The sequence below is a fragment of the Lissotriton vulgaris genome, chromosome 9, assembly GCF_964263255.1.
Source record: "Lissotriton vulgaris chromosome 9, aLisVul1.2, whole genome shotgun sequence".
Classification (NCBI taxonomy): Eukaryota; Metazoa; Chordata; class Amphibia; order Caudata; family Salamandridae; genus Lissotriton; species Lissotriton vulgaris.
In genome coordinates, this window is record NC_141697.1 from 273600667 (window position 1) to 273622404 (window position 21738).

General features: G+C 45.4%; 1 protein-coding gene across 2 annotated transcripts in view; it reads left to right on the forward strand.

The window, feature by feature from the left end:
* The window catches only part of GSTZ1 (glutathione S-transferase zeta 1), a 101306-nt gene extending 79817 nt beyond the window's left edge, over positions 1-21489 (forward strand). For both annotated transcript variants that reach the window (XM_086937550.1, XM_086937549.1), the window contains exons 5-9: positions 1686-1811; positions 3641-3719; positions 7394-7446; positions 9436-9485; positions 19487-21489. In XM_086937550.1, the coding sequence (XP_086793676.1) occupies positions 1686-1811; positions 3641-3719; positions 7394-7446; positions 9436-9485; positions 19487-19613 (435 nt within the window). In that variant the 3' untranslated portion in view covers positions 19614-21489. The remainder of the gene's footprint in view (positions 1-1685; positions 1812-3640; positions 3720-7393; positions 7447-9435; positions 9486-19486) is intronic.
* The last annotated feature ends 249 nt before the right edge of the window (positions 21490-21738 follow it).

Sequence of the window (21738 nt, forward strand, 5' to 3'; positions counted from 1 at the left end):
GAACAGAAACCCAATACATATGGCCCAGGGCACCCAAAATCCTTTAGATGTCCCTGACGTCAACGTTTGTGCAGGTTCGTCAAATAGTGAAACGTTTTTAGCAATCCTTTGGACTAAGCAAATCAACAATAATTACAACGTTTGAATCACATACTCCATACCGTAAATGGAAAAATGCAATGATTGTAACATGCATGGTATATTAACAAATAAATGCAAAAAATAATATCCAGTTACTCCTCAGTAAACGATTTTATTTGAGGTATTTCACATAGATGGAAACTAGCTCCTAGGAGCTGTGGTGGACCTTAAAGAGACTAGTTTTGTGTCAACAGCATCTCAAATAGGAAGCGCTTTTCATATATCAATGTGGTCTACGCAAATTAGTTAAGACGGGATTTCAGAAACCTGCATCTGATGGAAGGTAGTAACATTTTGAGAATGTCAACCTCTCCATGTCAGGCCTTATTATTTCCAGAGAACAGAGTTTGACAGCAAATTTTCAGAATAACTCCATAATAATGTGACAGCGTTTTTGTAAAATAAGCTGAATACCACCATGCATGCACTGATGTTGGCAGCCTTTAGCAATAAAGTTGTAACACATACATTGAGCATAACCCGATTAATTGAATTGTTTAATGCTAGAATAGCTTTTGTAAGATTGATTCATTAATTAGATTTTGTTTGTTTTAAAACCAATTACTTTAATTTTTCGATAGATCAAAAGTATGTTATTGATCGATTCCCAAACTCTGGTATATTTTTAAAGAAATGCACTACATACAGTTTGACTAATCCATTCACATAACCCTTCTGGAAAAGATTTGCAAAGCTCTTGCGGAATGTTCTTTTTCTGTGTGCCTTCCTATAGCAGCACTCATATTGATATGTTCCGGATTCTGTTGCATGCTTATGCTTGACTAAGTTCTCAATATTAGTGTTTTGCAGCAAATTACACTAGTCCTTTTCATCCAAGGCGATTTTATTTACGAATATTTATATTTGTGAGAACTAAACAACTTCCTTTAGCCCTGGAGGCTCACTTCTCCTGTCCCATTCCATTTCCATCCAATTGGTAAGCAACTGACTGACGTCCGCCATTTCTAGACTCGTTAACAGTTTTCTTTGCCGTTTATGGATGAGTGGATGAAAACAAAAGGTATAGCCTTTGCCCGACAGTTCAGTTCTGGTTTCCTACTAATCTGAAAATGGATTAACTGAATTTATTGCTTATCACACAACATAATTTTTAGTGAAGTCCCTAAGTGCTCTACACCAAACATCCCCTACCCTTGATTTACTCTAGTTTACTTCCGTCATATGCACTGTTTATTTCCTGTCTGTACTCGCCAGGCTCTTGTTTTTCACTAGTATAATACCACATGTTATTATCATCCATTTTGGTTTCCTCTGCTAGACATTCCCCTTGCATGCTTTGTTTTGGAATTGTAATCTATGTAAAATCTTTATCATTTTTTTCATGATTTATTCTAGTCGTACCTTGTATTGATATATTTCTTTGACTGAACCTCCTGTTATCCAGGATCATGTTAATTCTAGGTCAAGCCCCACCGTGCTCCGCATTAATTCTAGTGTGATGGTTTGTTTTAGAGCATGGGTCTCCTCTTAACGTTAACAGTGTGTTCTAATCCAAATACATCTCGTTTTTGGTTTCTTTATAGCTTGCAATCATCCAGTACCTAGACGAAACACGACCGACCCCAAGACTCCTTCCACAGGACCCTAAAAAAAGGGCGCAGGTCCGGATGATATCTGACCATATTGTGTCTGGGATCCAGCCTCTGCAGGTACTTTAAGGAGAGGGTGGTTAAAACCAAAGGCATGCCTGGAGAGGAAGTAAATGCTGGAATTCATTGCCCTCTTTTTGATATCAACAGGGTGCATCTAAAGTTCCTGCACTGTGGAAGGAATATTTATATTGTTGAGAAGCCACTGTGTTGCTAGTATCTTTACAAAGTAACTAGCATTAGCAACCAGAGTAACTGTTCAAATTCCAGGTCTTATATGTTATTAAGTTTGGAATGCTCGCCGTGCACAAATAGCACCTGGTGCCAAAATGCATGTCATCAGTCATAAACTGTACAACACTCAAGCAAAGCTGAATGAACATGTCTGATCCCGATTCCCTCCCCCCCCCCCCCCCCCCCCCCCACACACACACTTTCTCTAACCCTGTTACCTAACCTTGATCCATAAGATCTTATAGCGGACAACCTCCTGCCACAGTCCGTATAGGAAATCACAACGATAACATAAATTTAAAAAATCAACGTAATAAAGGCAGCTGCATAGCTACTTAGAGCTGCCAGTATCATTAACTATAAAATGCTTTCTTATCCATCACAATGCCAAAAGCAGCATCTCTTAGCGCCATTACTGCACCACTGTATTCATTACACATGACAGGGAAATACTTCTCACATAGACTTAAAGCAAAGACAACACTTTTCCAATGACACATCCACAGTAAAGCGTGGTACCCATGTGGATAAAGACTTCAGTGTACCACATGGGAGTTGCAAGGATTATACAAATGACAATTTAAACCCTGTGTACATTGTGTTGTGATACTAAACCGTGCCAGAAAGTCATGATGGGGTAAACTCATGAGTAGGCCAGAACAGCAAACTGCAGGAAAATAAGATTAATTGATTTCAAACTCAGAATTGTAAGAAAGAAGTTATGGATACCCAGCATGAATCCCAAAAATAGCATTACCATCAAAGCACAGTTCTGATTAGAAACATCGCCAAAGGTCAGTGGAATAGTTCCAACTAAAGTAGAAGTTGTGTACTTGAAGAAGCACTTGGGGATGACGAACCGAGAAAAGAAAGCAAACACCCATGCCATTCGTTGAGCCGAATACGTGGCCTTGTCAAGTGTTTCACAGTCCATACACTGTTGCAGTGTGAGTTGGTTTCAACTGCAGCATTGACCGAACTGATGGCAAGATCTCAGCTAAGAAGGATATTGGAGCCTCTAAGGGCTGCAACTTGGTATTCTTGAGTGTAGGTCACCTTGGGTGTCTGAGATTTTTTATGGTCGAAAGAGGTTTTTGACGTAACGGGCTGGTAACCATGCATTGACATGAGGGGTATAGTTTGAAAGTGACTCTGCCTTCTATGGGAAGTGCATAACAATGATGGGAATCTGTATATGTTCTTTGACTACTAGCTTTTCTATCTACTAAGGCCTAATTTTATCCTGTAGCACCACCATGCTCAATATTTCGGGAGCCCCTTTAATCTCGGGCAAAAACTCCTTCCCGCCTTCCAAAAATACAAACACGCTGCCTGTCACTACATTCTTTAAGCAGAGTTGCTACAGTTTTTTCTGGTACACTGGTGGAGCACAGTGTTCTGGAGCAAATGTAAGTATGTGGATCCCTGCATGGGTAGACCCTGACGAGTTATATTAGGAAATAAACATTGAGCAACTCAGAGATGTTTCAGTATTCCAGCCTGGCCTTTGTACTAGAATGGGAAATGCAGATTTAATGTTTTTTTCAGTTGGGATTTATTTTGTTCCATAATGCAGTTGATGAAGGGTGGGCCAGGGTGTATTTGTGTGGGTAGCATGTTCAGCGTTCTAACTGTGTTTTTCCAACACCCCACAGAACCTGGCTGTCCTAAAGCGAGTAGGAGAGGAGAAGATGAATTCATGGGCTCAGCATTACATCACACGCGGGTTTGAAGGTATTGCCAGCAAGGGATATATAGTAGTTGCCATCGAACTTGGGAAAACAGCCCTAACAATCACAATTCCAAACTGTGAGGTCCCTGGCCTGCTTTCGCTACATTAACCCTTTCACTGATCCCTTGTTATTTAGTTGTGATCAGGATACATGTCAAGTGAATATTCTGACCAACTCTAACTTTTGGATAAGTCTTGCATTTTCACTTGTTTTAGGTGTGAATAACACCAGTAAACAACTGTAACTGTGTCCAATTGTGTGTCTAACAGATGCGCATGCTGCTGCTACACTGCAGCTCTTTCACTGCTCCGTGCTTTACATGTGTGGAGGCAGACCCCATAAGGGTAAACAAGCATGTTTGTTGCTCCAGACCCAATCTTGGGTTCCATGTCAGTGAGGATGAACTTGTGCTGTGCCGCAGCCGTCGGTGCTCATTGACCTTAGCATGGGCGTCCACAAGGAGGGGCACTTGCCCCTTCCCGCCCCCCCCCTGCGAACGCCCATGCCTGTTGTGATCACTTTGAATGTTCCCTATTGCACTTCTGTACACGTACTGGCTGTCACTCTCTAATTAATATTATTATATATGCATGGTTTCCACCTAGTACGGCACTGTAAGGGACCACATGCTTACATTGGGACATTCTTTCTCTAGTATTTCGCATGCAGTATTTGCATATTCATGGCACTGCATTCTTTCATTGGTCAGTCGTCTGATTTACTCGAGTTTAAAACTTCACAAAACAGATTCAAACGAACAAGAAAATTAAGTCCCATAGGTATGGAAGGCAGAAAGGTGCGGAGGGATCATGTGGTAAACAGATAAGAATAAAAAGATGAAACATCAGACCCTGACAGCCACTGGCCTACAAACGACCGGAGAGCCACGAGGAGGTAAGGAGCTCCCCGAGTGCTGTTGCCGCTCAGTAGTTGGTGGCACTCATTTCATGGGCCCTGATGAAAGACTGAGACGATCTTGCCTGACCGCCACTTAGGACGTGCATGCTACACACATGTATGATGCCAGGGTTCAGGCAGCTTTAAATGGGCCAATCAACCAAGACTTCCAAAACAAATGTCCATCGATTAAAAAGCGCAGGTTGCGCCATGAGGACGCCTTTTGTCCGTAATTCTGGGTCCCGCAGGGAGCAGAGTTGTTCCCTGCGAGAGGCCTCAACTCCCTGATGGGGCGCCTCGCACTCCTCCTCGCAGCCCCTCCCACCTATTGTCATTCTGTCTGATGCATAAACTCAGATGCATGCACACAAGCGCTAACATGCACACACAGGCATGCATACTCGCACACACAGGCATGCATACTCACACACATACACACATGCAACCAGACACGCACAGGTGCATACACTCAGACGCGTGCACACACAGGCACGCATTCACACATGTGCGCACACACACATGCAACCAGACACACCCACGCACAGGTGCATACACTTAGACAGATGCACACAAACACGCATGCACACATTCATACACGTGTACACACACACACACACACGTCACATTTATTAAAGGAGCATAATCATTTTCAAACAAACTATTGGGTTTGCCAATTCTCACTTGTTTTCGCTAAACAGGTTAGCTGCTCCCTTCAGGAACTAAAATGGGGAAGTCAAATCTTGAACTCTCCATAAAGGTGCCCCTCCGGGATCAGCTTGTACAATAAATGCTAGGAACCCCCAGGATTGCGTGTGCCAATGAGTGGGAGTTATTACTAAAACAACATTATTATTTATATGGATTGAAGGGAGTGACCCTAAGTTAAAAAGATGCTGTTACACACATGTACATAAAACAGCTGTCTTAGTACTCACGTGCGAGGGTGTGCTGTTATCGCAGGTTACTTGTGGACTCTCCTGAGGGAGTCTTCCGGTCACAGAGGAGGCAGAGAGGTATCCAAGAAACCTAGCCTCAGAGGGAGGCAGAGAGGTATCCAAGAACCCTAGCCTCAGAGGGAGGAAGAGAGGTACCCTATGACCCTAGCCTCAGAGGGAGGCAGCAGTGGGGTGCCCTAGGACCCCTGCCTCTGAGGGAGGCAGAGAGGTACCCTCTGACCCTAGCCTCGGAGGGAGGTTGAGAGGTGCCCTATGGCCCTAGCCTCAGAGGGTGCCAGGGGGTAATTTTACGGGCCCAGGTGGGTATGGGTGTTGGTGTGCCAGGGGGTAATTTTAGGGTTCAGTATGGGTTTTGGGGTGACAGGGGGATATTTTTTAGGGTTCAGGGTGGGTATCTGTTTTGGGGTACCAGGGGGGTAATTTTAGGGTTCAGGACGGGTATGGGTTTTAAGGGGCCAGTGGGGTAATTTTAGGGTTCAGGGTGGCTGAGTTTTGGGGGGCAGGAGTAATTTTGGGGTTCAGGGTGGGTATGGATTTTGGGGTGCCAGGGGGATAATTTTAGGGTTCATGATGGGTATGGGTTTTGGGGTGCCAGGGGGATAATTTTAGGGTTCATGGTGGGTATGGGTTTTAGGGTACCAGGGGGAAATTTTAGGGTTCATGGTGGGTATGGGTTTTAGGGTACCAGGGGGAAATTTTAGGGTTCATGGTGGATATGGGTGTTGGTGTGCCAGGGGGTAATTTTAGGGTTCAGTGTGGGTATGGGTTTTGGGGTGCCAGGAGGATAATTTTAGGGTTCAGTATGGGTGTTAGGGTGCCAGGGGGATAATTTTAGGGTTCAGGGTCGGTATGGGTTTTGGGGTACCAGGGCAGTCATTTTAGGGTTCAGGGCGGGTATGGGTTTTAAGGGGCCAGGGGGGTATTTTTAGGGTTCAGGGCGGGTATGAGTTTTGGGGGGCAGAGGTAATTTTAGGTTTCAGGATGGGCATGGGTTTTTGGGTACCAGGGGGGTAATTTTAGGTTTTGGGGTGCAAGGGGTGACATTTTAAGGTTCAGGTCGGGTATGGGTTTTGGGGTGCCTGGAGTACAATTTTAGGGGCCACGGTGGTACTGGGTTATGGGGTGCCAGGGGGCTGATTTTAGGCATCAGGGAATGTATGAGTTTTAAGGGGCCAGGGGGGTAATTTTAGGGTTCGTGTGTGCTCCAATTGTTGTCCAGTTTCAAATGCAGAATTAACCACTTTTTTTCTCAGCTTGGCCTAAGCATTACCCGATCCGGATTGTCTGCCACTTTAGCCAAGCCCCTATTAACATTAGCAACACCCCTTCATTTACCAGGTTAGACCCCCTCCCCCTGGAAAAATTTCTGCGGACGCCCTTGGACCTTAGCTTTTTGAGTGTGAAACAAAAGATCAATGACAACTACTCTCCATAGATTGTTTTCTCCATGAGAAGCAGGAGGAAGCAAGACTTTGCCAAGTTGAGAGAATGAGGGGTGCTTAGAAATAAACCCGAGCCTTACGCAAAAGTGTAGGAATCATGTAATTGCGTCTCTTGCTGGGCACCATAGCGCTTGGTGCTGCAACAACCTCACTAGAAGTAAGACCTATCTTTGCATTAATAAGAAAGGAAGAGAGAAAAGTGTGCCTCTTAAGTGAAAACTTCACCAAAGAGCGAGGACAGGCGATTACTCTGTTATAATTTATGGGAACCTTGGGATGGGACATAGCAGAGAGGGGGGAATGAGGGGGATTAAAACAACATGTATTTACTGGGAACTGCACTTGGAATGAAGGCTCATGGTTTTCACCCTTTGTTTCAGCTCTGGAGCAGATCCTGCATGGCACCGCCGGAAAGTACTGTGTTGAAGATGAGGTAAAAGAGCTACAAGGAGAGTGGGGTCAAAAGTACGCTTTGTATGGGCACTTGGGACCCCACCAGTCATTTGTGTTCTAAGGTTCATGAGGCAGATCTGGGTTAACTTTTTGCTCACCTGCCTGGAATAACAGCGCATAAATGGATCTGAAGATGGATCTGTTCACTTGTCCTGCGAGCAATAGATCAAGTTTCTACTATCACAGCTGATGGTCTCGTGGGTAGTTTTTACTTCACAGGACTAAACCTTTCTGTGGGGTGAGCAGATATTTAAAGTGCCTTTAGATATGTAAAGATAATGAAAATTCAGATGAATTTGAAGATGTAAAACAGTCTATTTATTTAAAATATTTATAAAGCGCAACACTCATCCCCTGGGGGTATTATGGCACTTTATAAGTCCCTAACGTTTAGCCGAGAGAACCTCACAAAAAGTATCATATGCAGAAAAGCAATAACTTGAGAAAAAAAACAGGTTTTCAGTTTCTTTCTAAACCATAAATGATTCTGCGTAAGGCGAAGCTCCAGGGGTGGCATATTCCACTGGGCTGCAGCCTAATGTGGAAAAAGGAGAAAACTTCTGTTCTAGCTTTCTTTTTTTCGGATTGCTTTCACTAAAGCACCGTTGTGCGATATCAAATCACGAGATGGTTGGTAAAATTACACTCTGGCCTGTAGAATGTCGGCACCGGTGTTGTACAAGGCCTTATGTGCATAGCATAGGAGTTTGAAACCAGCTCTTTTCCACATTGGTAGCCAATGTAAAGAGGACCAACATGCTGAAGTGGATCCAAATCTGTCCATGTTGCTGATTAGCAGCATTTCGAATCACCTTCCAGGCCCACAAAGAGGGCGTTGCCATAGTAGAGGCGACTAGTGATCAAAGCCTGGGTGATAGTTTTCTGCCAAGCTATTGGCAAATTCTTAAACTACCTTCTCAGCAATTTGAGGATTTCAAAACATTTCCCACAGGTAACTTTAACTTGTTCCTGCATGGAAAGGGGATTGTTAATGACGAGACAAGATTCCTAGCTGATTTCTATGGGGTGGGCATATCTAAATATCACTACATTTAAAATAACCGCCATATTGCTCTGCAGATGTCACTGCCTCAGATGATGTGCAGTGAAAAAGACTGGTTTTAAGACAATAAGTATAAGATTGTTTTACTGAGAAACCACTTTCTAAAGTTTAGCTGTCTCCCATAATCAAAAATTGTCCTTTTGATAGGATTCTTGCCTGTATGTTAACTTCATGAAGCTCTGTGTACTTATCACTGTAAAGCAAGATACAGACCGCATAATGTAAAATGTCACACATAGCACTATTACAGATGCTGTGTACTCCAGACAAAAGGAACATTCATCCCTGTCCTTTAGGGCTTACACACTAGGAGTGCCAGTAAAACACTTTTTTCTGTCACCTATCCATGCAGAAAAATGGGAGGTTACCATATTTGACCACATATATGCAGTTACTGTAAGTCTTACTGCATATACGCTTTTACATGCCATATTTTCCCCTCATTGTTGAAACAGCTAGTTCAGGTATACATTAGCATGATCTGTTTGGATAAAATTAAAGTGTATCTTTGTTTGTGGAAACAAATGCCTCACTTGTAAACTACATTCCTTAACAGTCTCAAGGATGGACCGCAGGGGTGTCCAGCACTGGCTGGTTGGAGATGGACCCTGGAGTCTTTAGGTGTTCTGAGGTCATTCCTTTGGGGTGTCTGGAGTGTGGTTGAGAATATTGTGCCACTGATGAGTTGTTCACATGACTTGGGCACCACCAGTAATTTTCTGAACCTTGCTTTGATGGTGAGAATGAGGGTGGGATGCTTCTTGCTGTTCTCATCCTTTCTAGATGATCCTTGTGAAACGTTTTGCTATAGAGGAAAATTGGACTGTAATCCTTAGTTGTCAGCACGTAGAAGCAGTGGTCAGTCAGTGATGTACCGGTTTCATAGTCTCTTTTCCTTCCCCGCAGGTTTCAATGGCAGATCTCTGCTTGGTCCCTCAGGTGTACAATGCCGACAGGTAAGCAAAGAGCTGTGCAACGCATGCGAGCTTACCACAGTTTGAAGTGTAGTACAGACAAGGGCTGGATGAAGACAATGTAGTGGGCATAATGAATCCTTTATGGCTTCTTGTATACCTAGAATGTATTCCATCTGATATGTCTACTCTGTCCATCACTCATTGCTGCCACCTTCTCTACTTTTTCCTGCAAAACATAACTCTGTCCATTTCTCTGTCACACTAGAATGCATTACTACAGATTTCCCACTCCTGGCCTTCCACTTGCAGAATACTTTGCTGGCACCTTTGCTTATTTCCCAAAATACATTGCTGCTGGCTTCACCACATATCGAAGTAATGCTGCGTGCCCATATTTCCTCTACAATGATTTCCCTGAGGGCATTGCAGTCCTCTGCTTTCTAATTCCTAGAATATATTGCATTTTTCCTCTCGGACGGTCCAGATCTCATTGTTGTAGTCTCTGATCTCAAATTGCATCCAGGTAGGTAATTAGATCTTCAGAATGACTTGCTGTGGTCAACTCTCCTCTTCCGCGAATGCATTGTTTTGTTGCTACCTTCTAGAGATCTCTTCAGGGTGCACAGCTGTATTTATTCCACATCACTTGCTGTCATCTACTTTCTGACCCCTTTTCCCCAGTGCATTGCAGTAGTTGTGTTTATTTACCACTTCTTCCTTCTTCTGACTCCCTCTATTACATTTAATGTTTAGCTTTGATATTCAGGAGCTAATCTCTTTTTGTAAAAATTTCCCTGGAGTTGATGTGTATTTTAGGATTGCTGCCCATGCATCTTTTAGCCCCTTAAGCTCTCATTCACATCACGGTCTTTGTCCAGCCAGAGAGTATCCCGACAGTGCAGTTGAGAAAGCACACAACGAGCAGAGGGGAGTGTGACCTTGTGCTGCCTTTACTTCTCTCTGGCCAAGCAGAGTGGAAAGATTGTTCCCATCGGGCATGTAGGCCCTTCAGTCTCAATCTAATTGGCACGCCCCTCAGAAGTGTTAGGTCAGTGGTGGGAGAACCATGTTGTCAGGAACTCTGCCTAAATGACAGTAATAAAATGTTCCGTGATCCAAGCCTTATCACTGGGAAATTTCATCTGATTTGAAAGAGACTGGTTCACTGAAATTACAAATTGTTAAGTAGCTCAAGGAATTGGCAGGATACAATAGAAAACGAAATGGACAATAACAATGGCATAATGGTTTTGAAGAGGTTAGATTGATCATTGATGCATAACGCGAAAGTGACCATTCGATTGATCATTGATGCATAACGCGAAAGTGACCATTCCACGGGTCGGCTGCTTAGATAGTTTCATGTTTATTTTCTTTGCATAGTAACTGAAAAACTGTGCAAAAAAACAATAAGCAATTAAACTCAAAATACACATCAATTTAAGACTAGCACAAGTTGCATCAAGTATTTGCAGCAGCTGAGCAGACTTAAAATTAATCACAGCGTAAAATAAATCAAATGCATTGCAGATCGATAAAGTGCGAGCTGGATTCCAGCGAGTTTAACTGTGTGTGTGTATATGTATATAAATATATATATATATATACACTCTCCTCTCCGATACATCAATATCCGTGGGGTGGACAATTGTATTACCTTCATAGTATTTGCATTAGGTTAAATACACTACCTGTCACCTGAAAGAGTATCAAAGCAACCAGAGAAACTCGGGGCAAAGATTACCTATTCCGATGATTCCCAACTTTTTTTCACGTATGAAAAGGATGAGCTACTAAATGAAAGTTTAATACACCAATGCCTGACCAAAGGGTTTGATTGGTTTCGACAGAACCAACTGTCATGCAATTCCACCAAAACGGAAATTATCTTTTTCGGACACACCCCCGGTGATGAATAGCGTAATTGGTGGCCCCAGGATCAACCTTCTCCACTCAGTCACCACTGTGGTAAATCTTGGAGTCATGCTTGATTCGGATCTTTCTATGAAGGCGCAGGTTCAATCTGTGACAGGCACGTGTTTTAGGCTCCTAAAAATTATGAGGAACTTCCTACCACTGTTGCCACTGTCCTATAGGAAGACGGTAGTCCAAGCCTTGATTATGTCAAGGCTGGATTACACCAATGTACTTTACCTGGGCATCCCGAAATATTTATTGGGCCGCTTACAGGTTGTACAAAATACGGCAGCCAGAGCAATCTCTCTGGTTGGGCCTAGGACTCACAAAGCGAGCCATTTAAAAACCCTACACTGGCTATCAGTGAAAAATAGGATAGTCTTCAAGTCGCTTGTTCTGGCCTTGGTTCTTCATAACAGTGGGGCTCAGTATATCAGAAAGAGAATTACTCCATATATTCCAGCCAGGACTTTTAGGTCATCGGCCCAACATTTGCTAGTGGTGCCAAAATTCTTTCGGACCAGGAAGGGGGGACGCTCCTTCCAGGTGGTAGTAGGCAGACTGTGGAACTCGCTGCCCCTTCTTCTCAGGCAAGAACCAGAGCTTCTTCGCTTCAGACGCCAACTTAAGACCTGGATGTTCCATCAGTAATGGAAGGCTGGGTAGGTCGGTGAGGGAACAGGGTCTCTCTTTTCTAAAGGGCTCTTGTTAGCGCCGGGACACTCCTTGGAGTAGCTGTGCTCTTATTATAACCCCCATAACATTAACATCCCTAGGAGGATGTACGTGGCGCCTGCCTCATTGAGCAGCAAGAGGCCCTGCAGAAAGGCTTTACACATAGGCTTGCCTTCTGAGGAAGTTGCTTTCAAGGCCTCTGTTATAGGTCAAGGCAATATATTAACATTAATGTTGTCATTAAGGTAAATCCTAAAAGAAACTATGTATGTGCTTTCTTTTTTCCCTACTAGTGGAGCAACCCTCATTCCGCTTCGTAGGTGGGGTAAAAACAGGCTAATTTTGCATGTTTTAAAATTCCCCCAACTATTTAAATCACCTCTAGCCCCCAGGAGAGGTTTACAGGAGCTCAGTGGCATTTAATGACTAGTGCGGAAAATATATAAACTGTTGGTACTTCATTTATAAATACCCAAACAATTGTAAAAGCTGCCAAACACAAGGTGAGGTTCAAAGTGATAGGTGATCAAGTGACATATTGTGCTCAGTGATACAGTTGGTGCATATTATGTACTAACCGCCTGATTCATGAAAAACGGGATTTGCGATTCTGTAATAGCGAAAAAAAGCGAATCGCTATTGAGAAATCGCAAATCTGAATTCATGAAGATTAGCGATTAAAAAAAAAAGCGATTCGCACGCAGGCGCAAATTCTGTTTGCGATTACCAATAATCGCAGAAAAATCGCTATTTCCGGCTACCCGCGCCGGAATTGCGAACTCGCAAATAGCGATATCGCTATTTGCGAGATCGGGAAAACGGGAAGTCGCATTTCGAGCACAGTGATGACCTCACAACCAGGAAGCAGCCAGTTCCCTTCCCCTTTCACCACAGTGAGGCAGACCTCGAGGGAGCAAGTGGGAGAGCTGCTGCTATTCTGGTGATTTGTACCCATCTACTACATTGCTGCCATGTCAGAGGAACCTGTTCCTGGCCCCAGCAACACCGCAGGGCGGAAAAGGAAGCTCAAATTTTCTGAGCAGGAGCTCGAACACTTGATTGAAGGGGTGGTGGCCAACCACGACAAACTCTTTGGAAAAGACTTCAGGAGGGTCCCGGAGCAAGAAAAACGGAGGATATGGCAGGGGATTGCCTCCACTGTCAACTCCGTGGGAGTGGCCGATAAGTCACTAGAGGAGCTGAAAAAGCGATGGTACGACCTCCGAGGTCGTGCCAAAGAGAAGGTGGCGGAGCGCCTTGGAGAGTCGTCGGGCACTGGAGGTGGCGGACCTACAGTCCCTCCCAACACACCCATGGAGGACCAGGTGGAGGACACCCTTGAGAGGGAGGCTTGTATTGGCTTCACACGTCTCGACTCATCCCGCACCACCCAAGACACCCAAGGTAAGTGGCATGCGACTGCGACCCTGTCCCCTATGAATGTCCATGACCAAATAGTCTCCCCTAATGTCCCATAGGCATGCCAATGTTGCACATCAGGGAATGCCCTGAAGCATTGTGGGAGATGTAGTGTGGCCACAATGTAGTAGTACCACAATGCAGCCAGACAGGTTCCAAAGTACGCAAAGCCACAGCCATTCAGGGAATGTCACCCAGCAGGCATGTTGCAACTGCACGTCTGCCAGATACATGCAACTAATAATCGTCCACTTACCCTCACAGGTGGCGGCGAAAGCAGCGACAGTGAAAGGCTGCAAATTGATGAGGAGGTCCAGGAGGAGGAGGTGCCACCACCAACCCAGGCACCAGCCCCTGCCGCTGCAACAACACCAGCAGCCAGGTCCTCCAGCAGTGTTCCCCCTGCGACTGATGCACCACCTACAGCCACAGCCAGGCCAGTGACTATTGAGCCCCCTGCATCTGGCGCACCATCATCGCCTGCTGTGACACCACCAGCAGCTGTTGCAACAACATCTGGGCCCGCGACAGTTGCGACACAGCGGCCAGCCACAGTGTCAGGCCAGCAGACCAGGCGTGGCAGGTTTAGCCAGCACACCACTTCAGCAAGCAGGAGGGGCAATGGACAGGGGCTGGCGCGTTTGAGCGTCGAAAGACGCATGTTGAGAATCCATCAGCGCCAGGCACGACAGCAAGGTGCCATTCAGCTCCAGCTCCACAAGATTGGGCGCAATGTGGCCGGAGTCGCTGACCGCATGGACCGCATGACGGCGGCCATGGCAGGTATGGGGGACCGCATGGACAACATGACTGCAGCCATGGAGGCCAACACTGCTGCGATGACCACACAGTGCAGTGCAGCACGCCGCCGCCGCCGCCACCATCAGCTCATGAGCCGGCTGGCCTCCTACAGCAGGTCGAAATATGTTGCTGCCAATGCAACTTCCCAGTTGTCGCGGCGGTCACTGGCACAGCAGCACCAACTTGTCCAGTGCTGTGAGGACATGACCCGGGTCCTGGAGCACCTGACCACAGCGGTTACGGCACTACACCCTCCTGCTATACCTGCCACTGCTGGGGGTGATGATGTTAGTGAGGGCTTGAGTTGTGTATGCAGAGGACTGCAGGTACATCCCCTTATGAGGCACACCAGGGTTGATCACAAATATGATTCAAAACTCCATTAGAGGTATGGTATGTTTATTTTTCATACGTATTCTTCAATTGGTTTTAGCAATTTTTAACTGATATTAGCAGCATATCAGAAAACAGCGTACATCCATGCAGGTTAACTTATGAACTATTTCTCCAATGCATTTCGGGCAAAAATGCCCTTGGTCACGGAGTGCTGTGGAGGAAGGCAAAGAAAACGAGTGTGAGGGGGCGGTTGTCTGGAAAATACGTGGGGAATTACTTGTGCTAAAAGTGAGGGAAGTTGGTGGCTTACGACTATATTGTGCTCGATACTGATGTGAGGGTATGGGACGTGTGAAGGAACGTTACCGCGAGTGCTTAAAAATACAACGAACGCATTAATAGTAGCTAAATGCTAACACAGGGACTTACTTCATAGTCATGCATAGCGCGAAAAAACGCTATCCGTCGGGGCTCTCAGCTCGCTGTCTCGTGTGATCATGAGTGAGGGTGGTTAATACGGCGTTGGTAGAAAGTGTCGATGGACTCATGCGTGGAAAACTCATGCATGAAGTGACGATACAAGCGGAGAAATCCGCGGCCATCTTGTAGTGGAGTGAGTTAGCGGGAGGCTAGTGTGGCGTGCAGGGAAAGGATGAGGGAGGAAAAGGAGTACAGTAAAACAGTTAGGTAGAATATCATACACATCAGCATGCCACACCATCGCTCAATTGAAATACATTGTATTGGAAACCATATCCAAGAATGAGGGAATTGACAACAATAAGCTGCTGCTAAAAAGAGAACTTGAATGGATCTACCTATTACAGACACTGAAGCCTCACGGGCTCAATGACCGCGTTGAATACAGTTGTTACCTTTAAAATGTGTATGATGTTCTACCTAACTGTTTTACTGTACTCCTTTTCCTCCCTCATCCTTTCCCTACACATTCCCTGCACGCCACACTAGCCTCCCGCTAACTCACTCCACTACAAGATGGCCGCGGATTTCTACGCTTGTATCGTCACTTCATGCATGAGTTTTCCACGCATGAGTCCATCGACACTTTCTACCAACGCCGTATTAACCACCCTCATTCATGATCACACGAGACAGCGAGCTGAGAGCCCCGACGGATAGCGTTTTTTCGCGCTACGCGTGACTATGAAGTAAGTCCCTGTGTTAGCATTTAGCTACTATTAATGCGTTCGTTGTATTTTTAAGCACTCGCGGTAACGTTCCTTCACACGTCCCATACCCTCACATCAGTATCGAGCACAATATAGTCGTAAGCCACCAACTTCCCTCACTTTTAGCACAAGTAATTCCCTACGTGGTGTGGCTCACTGGTTAGAGGCGGCAGACCCGAGAGCAGAGGACGGCCCGGGACCAGGGTTCGATTCCCGGCGTGGCAGGTTTCTGGACCAGGGTCAGCGGACTCGATAATTCTCTCGCCTCGGTGCCCACTCTGATCAGCGATCACACTCGGCAACTCTGGGCATTAGCTTGCCTCATCTTCACTAACGGCCCCACCAGACCGCCGGGGATGCCTGGTCTCACCCTGGAGATACCCATTAAGGGACCATCTCTCAGGGAAGCCAGGAAGGGTTTCGCAGCGGTCGAAGCGCCTTGGGACCCTACGGGTAAGTAGTGCGCTATATAAATGCTAATACATTTACATACATTACATTTACGTATTTTCCAGACAACCGCCCCCTCACACTCGTTTTCTTTGCCTTCCTCCACAGCACTCCGTGACCAAGGGCATTTTTGCCCGAAATGCATTGGAGAAAGAGTTCATAAGTTAACCTGCATGGATGTACGCTGTTTTCTGATATGCTGCTAATATCAGTTAAAAAATGCTAAAACCAATTGAAGAATACGTATGAAAAATAAACATACCATACCTCTAATGGAGTTTTGAATCATATTTGTGATCAACCCTGGTGTGCCTCATAAGGGGATGTACCTGCAGTCCTCTGCATACACAACTCAAGCAATATTTATTGGTGTTTTGACGGACACCACCACCCTTGGGAGCACCCTTAAACTTGGAACTGTTTCTTAAACTCATTAATTTACCTCGCTGTGCACCCCCCTACCTTTACTATTGATGTTAGTGAGGGGGCATCCAGCATCAGCAGCCACTCCGCCTCAGCACCAGGCCCCCGCCAGGTCCAGAAGCCCCGGAAGACGATGCGCCTCAGAGGCGCTTGGGCGGAACGCGCAGGAGGCGCACTTGAGTACATTAGACAATAACAGGCACAGGCTGACTTTAAGCCTGCCCTGTCCTTTGACACTGCAGTAATACTGTTAGTGGAAGATAGTTGTACTGGTACCTTTTTTGTGATTTAAACAAATACATTTATTTTGGTACACACATTAGCGTTGTGTCATTATTACATTTTGCATGCATTATTGATTTGTGGGGTGATGGGAGAGGGTGCACTAGAAACTGTTCACTGTGATGTGGTTGCGATGTCTGTGGCCTTCAGCTGGGTTCTCCCCGCGTGCATGGCGCGCATGTGCAGGTGGCCGGTTGTCCCCTTCAGATTCACTGCCAGAGATGTCGACAGGTATCCGGCGCTTGGTTGCAATGTTATGTAGTATTGCGCAGACAGCCACAATGCGGCAGCACACTGCAGGACTGTAATACATGGCCCCACCTGTCTTGTGCAGTATGCGGAACCTGCTCTTGAGCAGGCCAAATTTCCTTTCTATGCAATTCCTTGTCCGTATGTGTGCAATATTGTAGTGCCGTTGCTGGGGTGTAGCAGGGTTGAGGTATGGGGTCAGGAGGTATTCACGGAGGGCGTAGCCACTGTCACCTGAATGAGAGGAGCAGATGGTGATGGCCTGTGCTGCGCTGTTACTTCTTAGCAATGTGACAATGTCAACAAAGTGTACTTACCAAGTAGGTGTCCTTCCCCAAACTCTCCCCTGACCAGTCGTGTGTGGAGGCCGCTGTGCCGGAATATGAAGGAGTCATGGCTACTCCCTGGGTACTGTGCGACAATGTCAGTGATGTATGTCTTAGCCTTGCAGACCATCTGGATGTTGAGGGAGTGGTAGGACTTTCTATTGCGTAATATATACTCCGTGGCAGCTGGTGGGCAGATGGCATGGTGGGTACAGTCTATGCATCCGAGTACATGTGGAAAATGGGCTACATTGTAGAATTGTAGCTTGGTCATGTCCAATTCCTGTTGGCTGGCGGGGAATTTGATGTGACGGTGTAGCTGGGTGAGCATGGCGTCAACAAAAGTGTGGAGGCAGCGTGACATGGTGGGCTGGGATATCCCCCCAGCAGCCGCTACTATCCCCTGGAAACTCCCGGAGGCCAGGAGGTGCAGGCTACACAATACCTGCACATGTGTAGGCACCGCATTGGTACGGCTTGTTGGGTGCTGCATCAGGGGGTCAAGGTCCTGTATTAGCTGCATTATCATTTCCCCATTCAGCCTGTATTTTGCATATATCCGCTTTCTGGTTTGGCCCAGCAAGGTGACCCGCTGGCGGAAAATCCTGTCCTGGATCCTGCGTCTCCTCCGTGCTAATCGCTGTAGCCTTCGACGCCTCACCACCATGTACATTCCTGGCATTGTGGAACTCCTTATGCTGCTGATTTGTCCTTATGTGTGATTGGTCAGGCCTGAACCTGTTGGTGATTGGCCAATGGTTTTTTAAATGTAATTTTTCCATGGGTTTTATGGTTACCACCTGCTTTGAGTTGTCCTTAATTTGCGCGGCGCTAACTGCAATTTTTGGGGTTTTCGCTATTAGCGATTTTTCTTGAATAGCGATTGCGATTGTATAGCGAATTCGCTATTTATTTCGCAGAATCTGTGGTTTGTCGCATTTTCCGATTCGCTAATGCTCTCCTACCGGAATTCTGCGAATATAATAGCGAATTCGCTATTATGTGTTTGCGAGTTCGCAATTTTGATGTTGAATGCCGATTACGGAAATTGCGCCCGCAATTGCATTTTAGCAGCGATTGCGGGTGCAATTTTACTTCATGAATCAGGCTGCAAGTGATTAAATGTGTACAAGGGGAAAGGGGCCAGAAAAGAGGGAACAAATGACTTTGCTGCCTACACAAATTCTTTTTTTGTACGCAGTCTTTGATCTGGCCCAGGAAAGTTCGTCGACGTTTCAACCCAAGATCAGCTCTACTAAGTAGTCAATGCGGGTCTTCATCAGGACAGGGGGGGGGGTGGGTGCGGGGGATGACAGCTTATAGATGCTCCGTTGAGCCACTAATGCATATAAGCCTACACGCTATCACTTGATACCTCACCTTGTATGGCAGCTTTTACAATTGTCTGGGTATTTATGAATGACGCAATTTATATAAAAAAATAATAGAATACCCTTCAATTTGTGTTACTTCTATGATTTATGTGTGTTTCTGGCAGTGCTAAGCAGCCATGGGGGAGCCATTATTTGTGTGTAATGTGAAGTTCTAGCTCTGGTGAACAAAATAAGGAGCGGACGCTTGTGCATAGACAGCGGGGCAGTGAGGGATGTGCACCACTTGGCAGAGAGTGGAGCAGCTAGTATTAGTTGGTAGTGTGAGGCGGACAATGGCGGGTAGCTAGGGAACTGGCATCAGTCATTGTAAGGAGATGACGTTTCTGGTCAGGTGTTAGCAGCTTGCCCTGATGACAGTGTAAGAGGTTTGCATTAGGGAGCAGGACCTGGTGGTCAGAGTGAGGAGCCGACACCTGTTGGCAGTATGAAGAGCAGGCACAAGCATTTGTAAACCACATTAGAGTGGGCAGTGCAACCAGTCAAAACTGCAGTCCTAGCATCGCTCTAATCAGAAAGTGAGAACTCCAGCTTTTCTGGCGAAGTGTACACTAATATCTTTCTAAACCTTTATGCCGCAGGTTTAAAGTGGATCTCTCGCCCTATCCAACCATCACCAGGATCAACAAAGCACTTCTAGAGCTGGAGGCTTTCAAGCAGACCCATCCGTCCCGGCAGCCTGACACCCCACCAGAGATGCGGGCCTAGCAGCATTGGTGCATCTCTAAGTCCAACCTAGACTTTCAGCTTCTTCTCTTCATTGCAGAATCCAACCTGTGAATCTCATTCCAGCTCAGAATCAGATGTGCCTCTTCAGCGCCAGTGCCAATACAAAAAGTAGTTTGCTAGCATAGCACCATATCTTCATCAAAGACTCCCTTGTAATCTTAGAGCTATCCTGGAACTCATTCTACCCATCTGCAGCACTTATGCTTCCTCACACCACTAGCAACATCTTGGATTACAAATTAGAAGTCAAGTGGCATTTACAACCAGCCACTTGGTCACACTCCCCTACTTGTGAGTCAAGCGCCATCTGAGCAGCCCACTATGATAATTCCAAAGATGCCATTGGTGGACAAACTCAACGGTATGAAGCAAGATGCCGAACACCTCCCTAATATGTAGTAGAAAATTCAACATGTCTGCGCACTCTGATAATTGCTCAGCCTCTAGAAGATATGTACTTTTTTCAAGTGTTATAGTAGTGCTGTTCCTATGGAATTAGGACTGCGTATCGCATTTGCTATTCTTGGAGATAGAGTAGTCTCGGCCTGTATACCATGCTGAAGCTGCTGCCTTCTTTTTTTTTTGCCATTTATGGATGCAGTAATCCAAGCAACTGCAATTCTAAATGGAAGATGAGAGTTCAGCAAATCTTAAATGGATTGAATTTATAACCAAAGTAGTCCAGGTACCTGTTTTCTTGCGGTGGTGAGGAAGCGTGGGTGAAGGAGGCCATACCATGCACTGATGGCGGCCTCTTCATTTACAGTTTTTGTTTATTTTTGCAATAATCTGTAGACACTTCGTGCGAATACTGGTGTTTCACACTGCTAAATGCCATACACCTTCCAGTTAACACCTTGCCATCGTAACAGACCTCAGTCCTGCTTCATTTTTCATCATACACTGTTCTTAAACAGCATTCAGAAGGTTTCCTTTAGGGGCAATTTGGGGAAATGTTGCTTTAAAGACACACGGTTGTAAATATTACAATGGATTTTTCTCATCAGGCAGGCCACTCTTGACAAAAGAAGGTTCATAAAATCGGCAGCAGTGTCGGAGGAGACGGGAAATGGGTACTCCTCCGAAGAGGCAGAAAGGAAGTAGGCGTAGTATGCCACCAAACGGACAACACACTCATATCAATATGCAGACACATTCTACACAACACACTGTGAGCAAGAAATATGGTAAAATGTTTCAGGTGCATAATGATGACATCGCTTGATGTCTTCTGGATCATTTCACAGGAAAGGAGTACGCCAACTTCAAAACCCGTGGATGCCATGAAGCCTGCTGTTATGAAGGTGACTTTCAACCAGTTCTGATTTTGCAGACAACACTTTGTATCTTGGGACTTGTTGGTAAATCGTATAATAGACCAGCTGACTGACCCGGATCTCATTCTGAGAAATCGCTTTGCAAAATAAATGATCTGCGACAAGTGATCGGTTTTAACCTTGCTAACATTCGCAACGCACTAGTAACGCTGCTGAAAAAATAAAAGGTGCTAGCCTCTCTTAAGAAATTTATCTCTGCAAATATTCAAAGTGAACTATTACCAAAACGAGATTATGTGACCAAAATGACATTGGTAACTGGTAAAGTGTCATTTATTGTTTTCTCAAAATTAATTAAGTACATTTATGAACGGACTTGGGTGAAACCGCAAACCAAATGCCCCTTAACAGTATTAAAAGATAGAAGTGCCTTAATAGGGGCTACAGTGAATAAATACAAACAAATTATACAAGATTTGCTGCAACCAGCCAAGCCTCACTTCATCAATCTTGATATTTTGAAAGAAGATATTGTTTTAGAGTCTGGTGATGACAAAATAAATATGATCTGCTGTAAATACTGGGGTGCCTCTTTTCTGCATTAATGTACATCAGTGTTATAAAGATGTAATTTGCACGAGAGTCTGATGCAGGTTAAGAAGAATTTCTCGTCCCATCTAGTAGATTTGACTTTGGCACTAGACCTTGAAGGTATATCAACCATCCTGCAGAGTGGAGAACACTGACTGGCGTCCAATGGACCCCTTTCCCAGCTGATCCAAATGGAAGAGCCAGTTTTGTGACGTACAAGCAATCTTGCAAGAGAC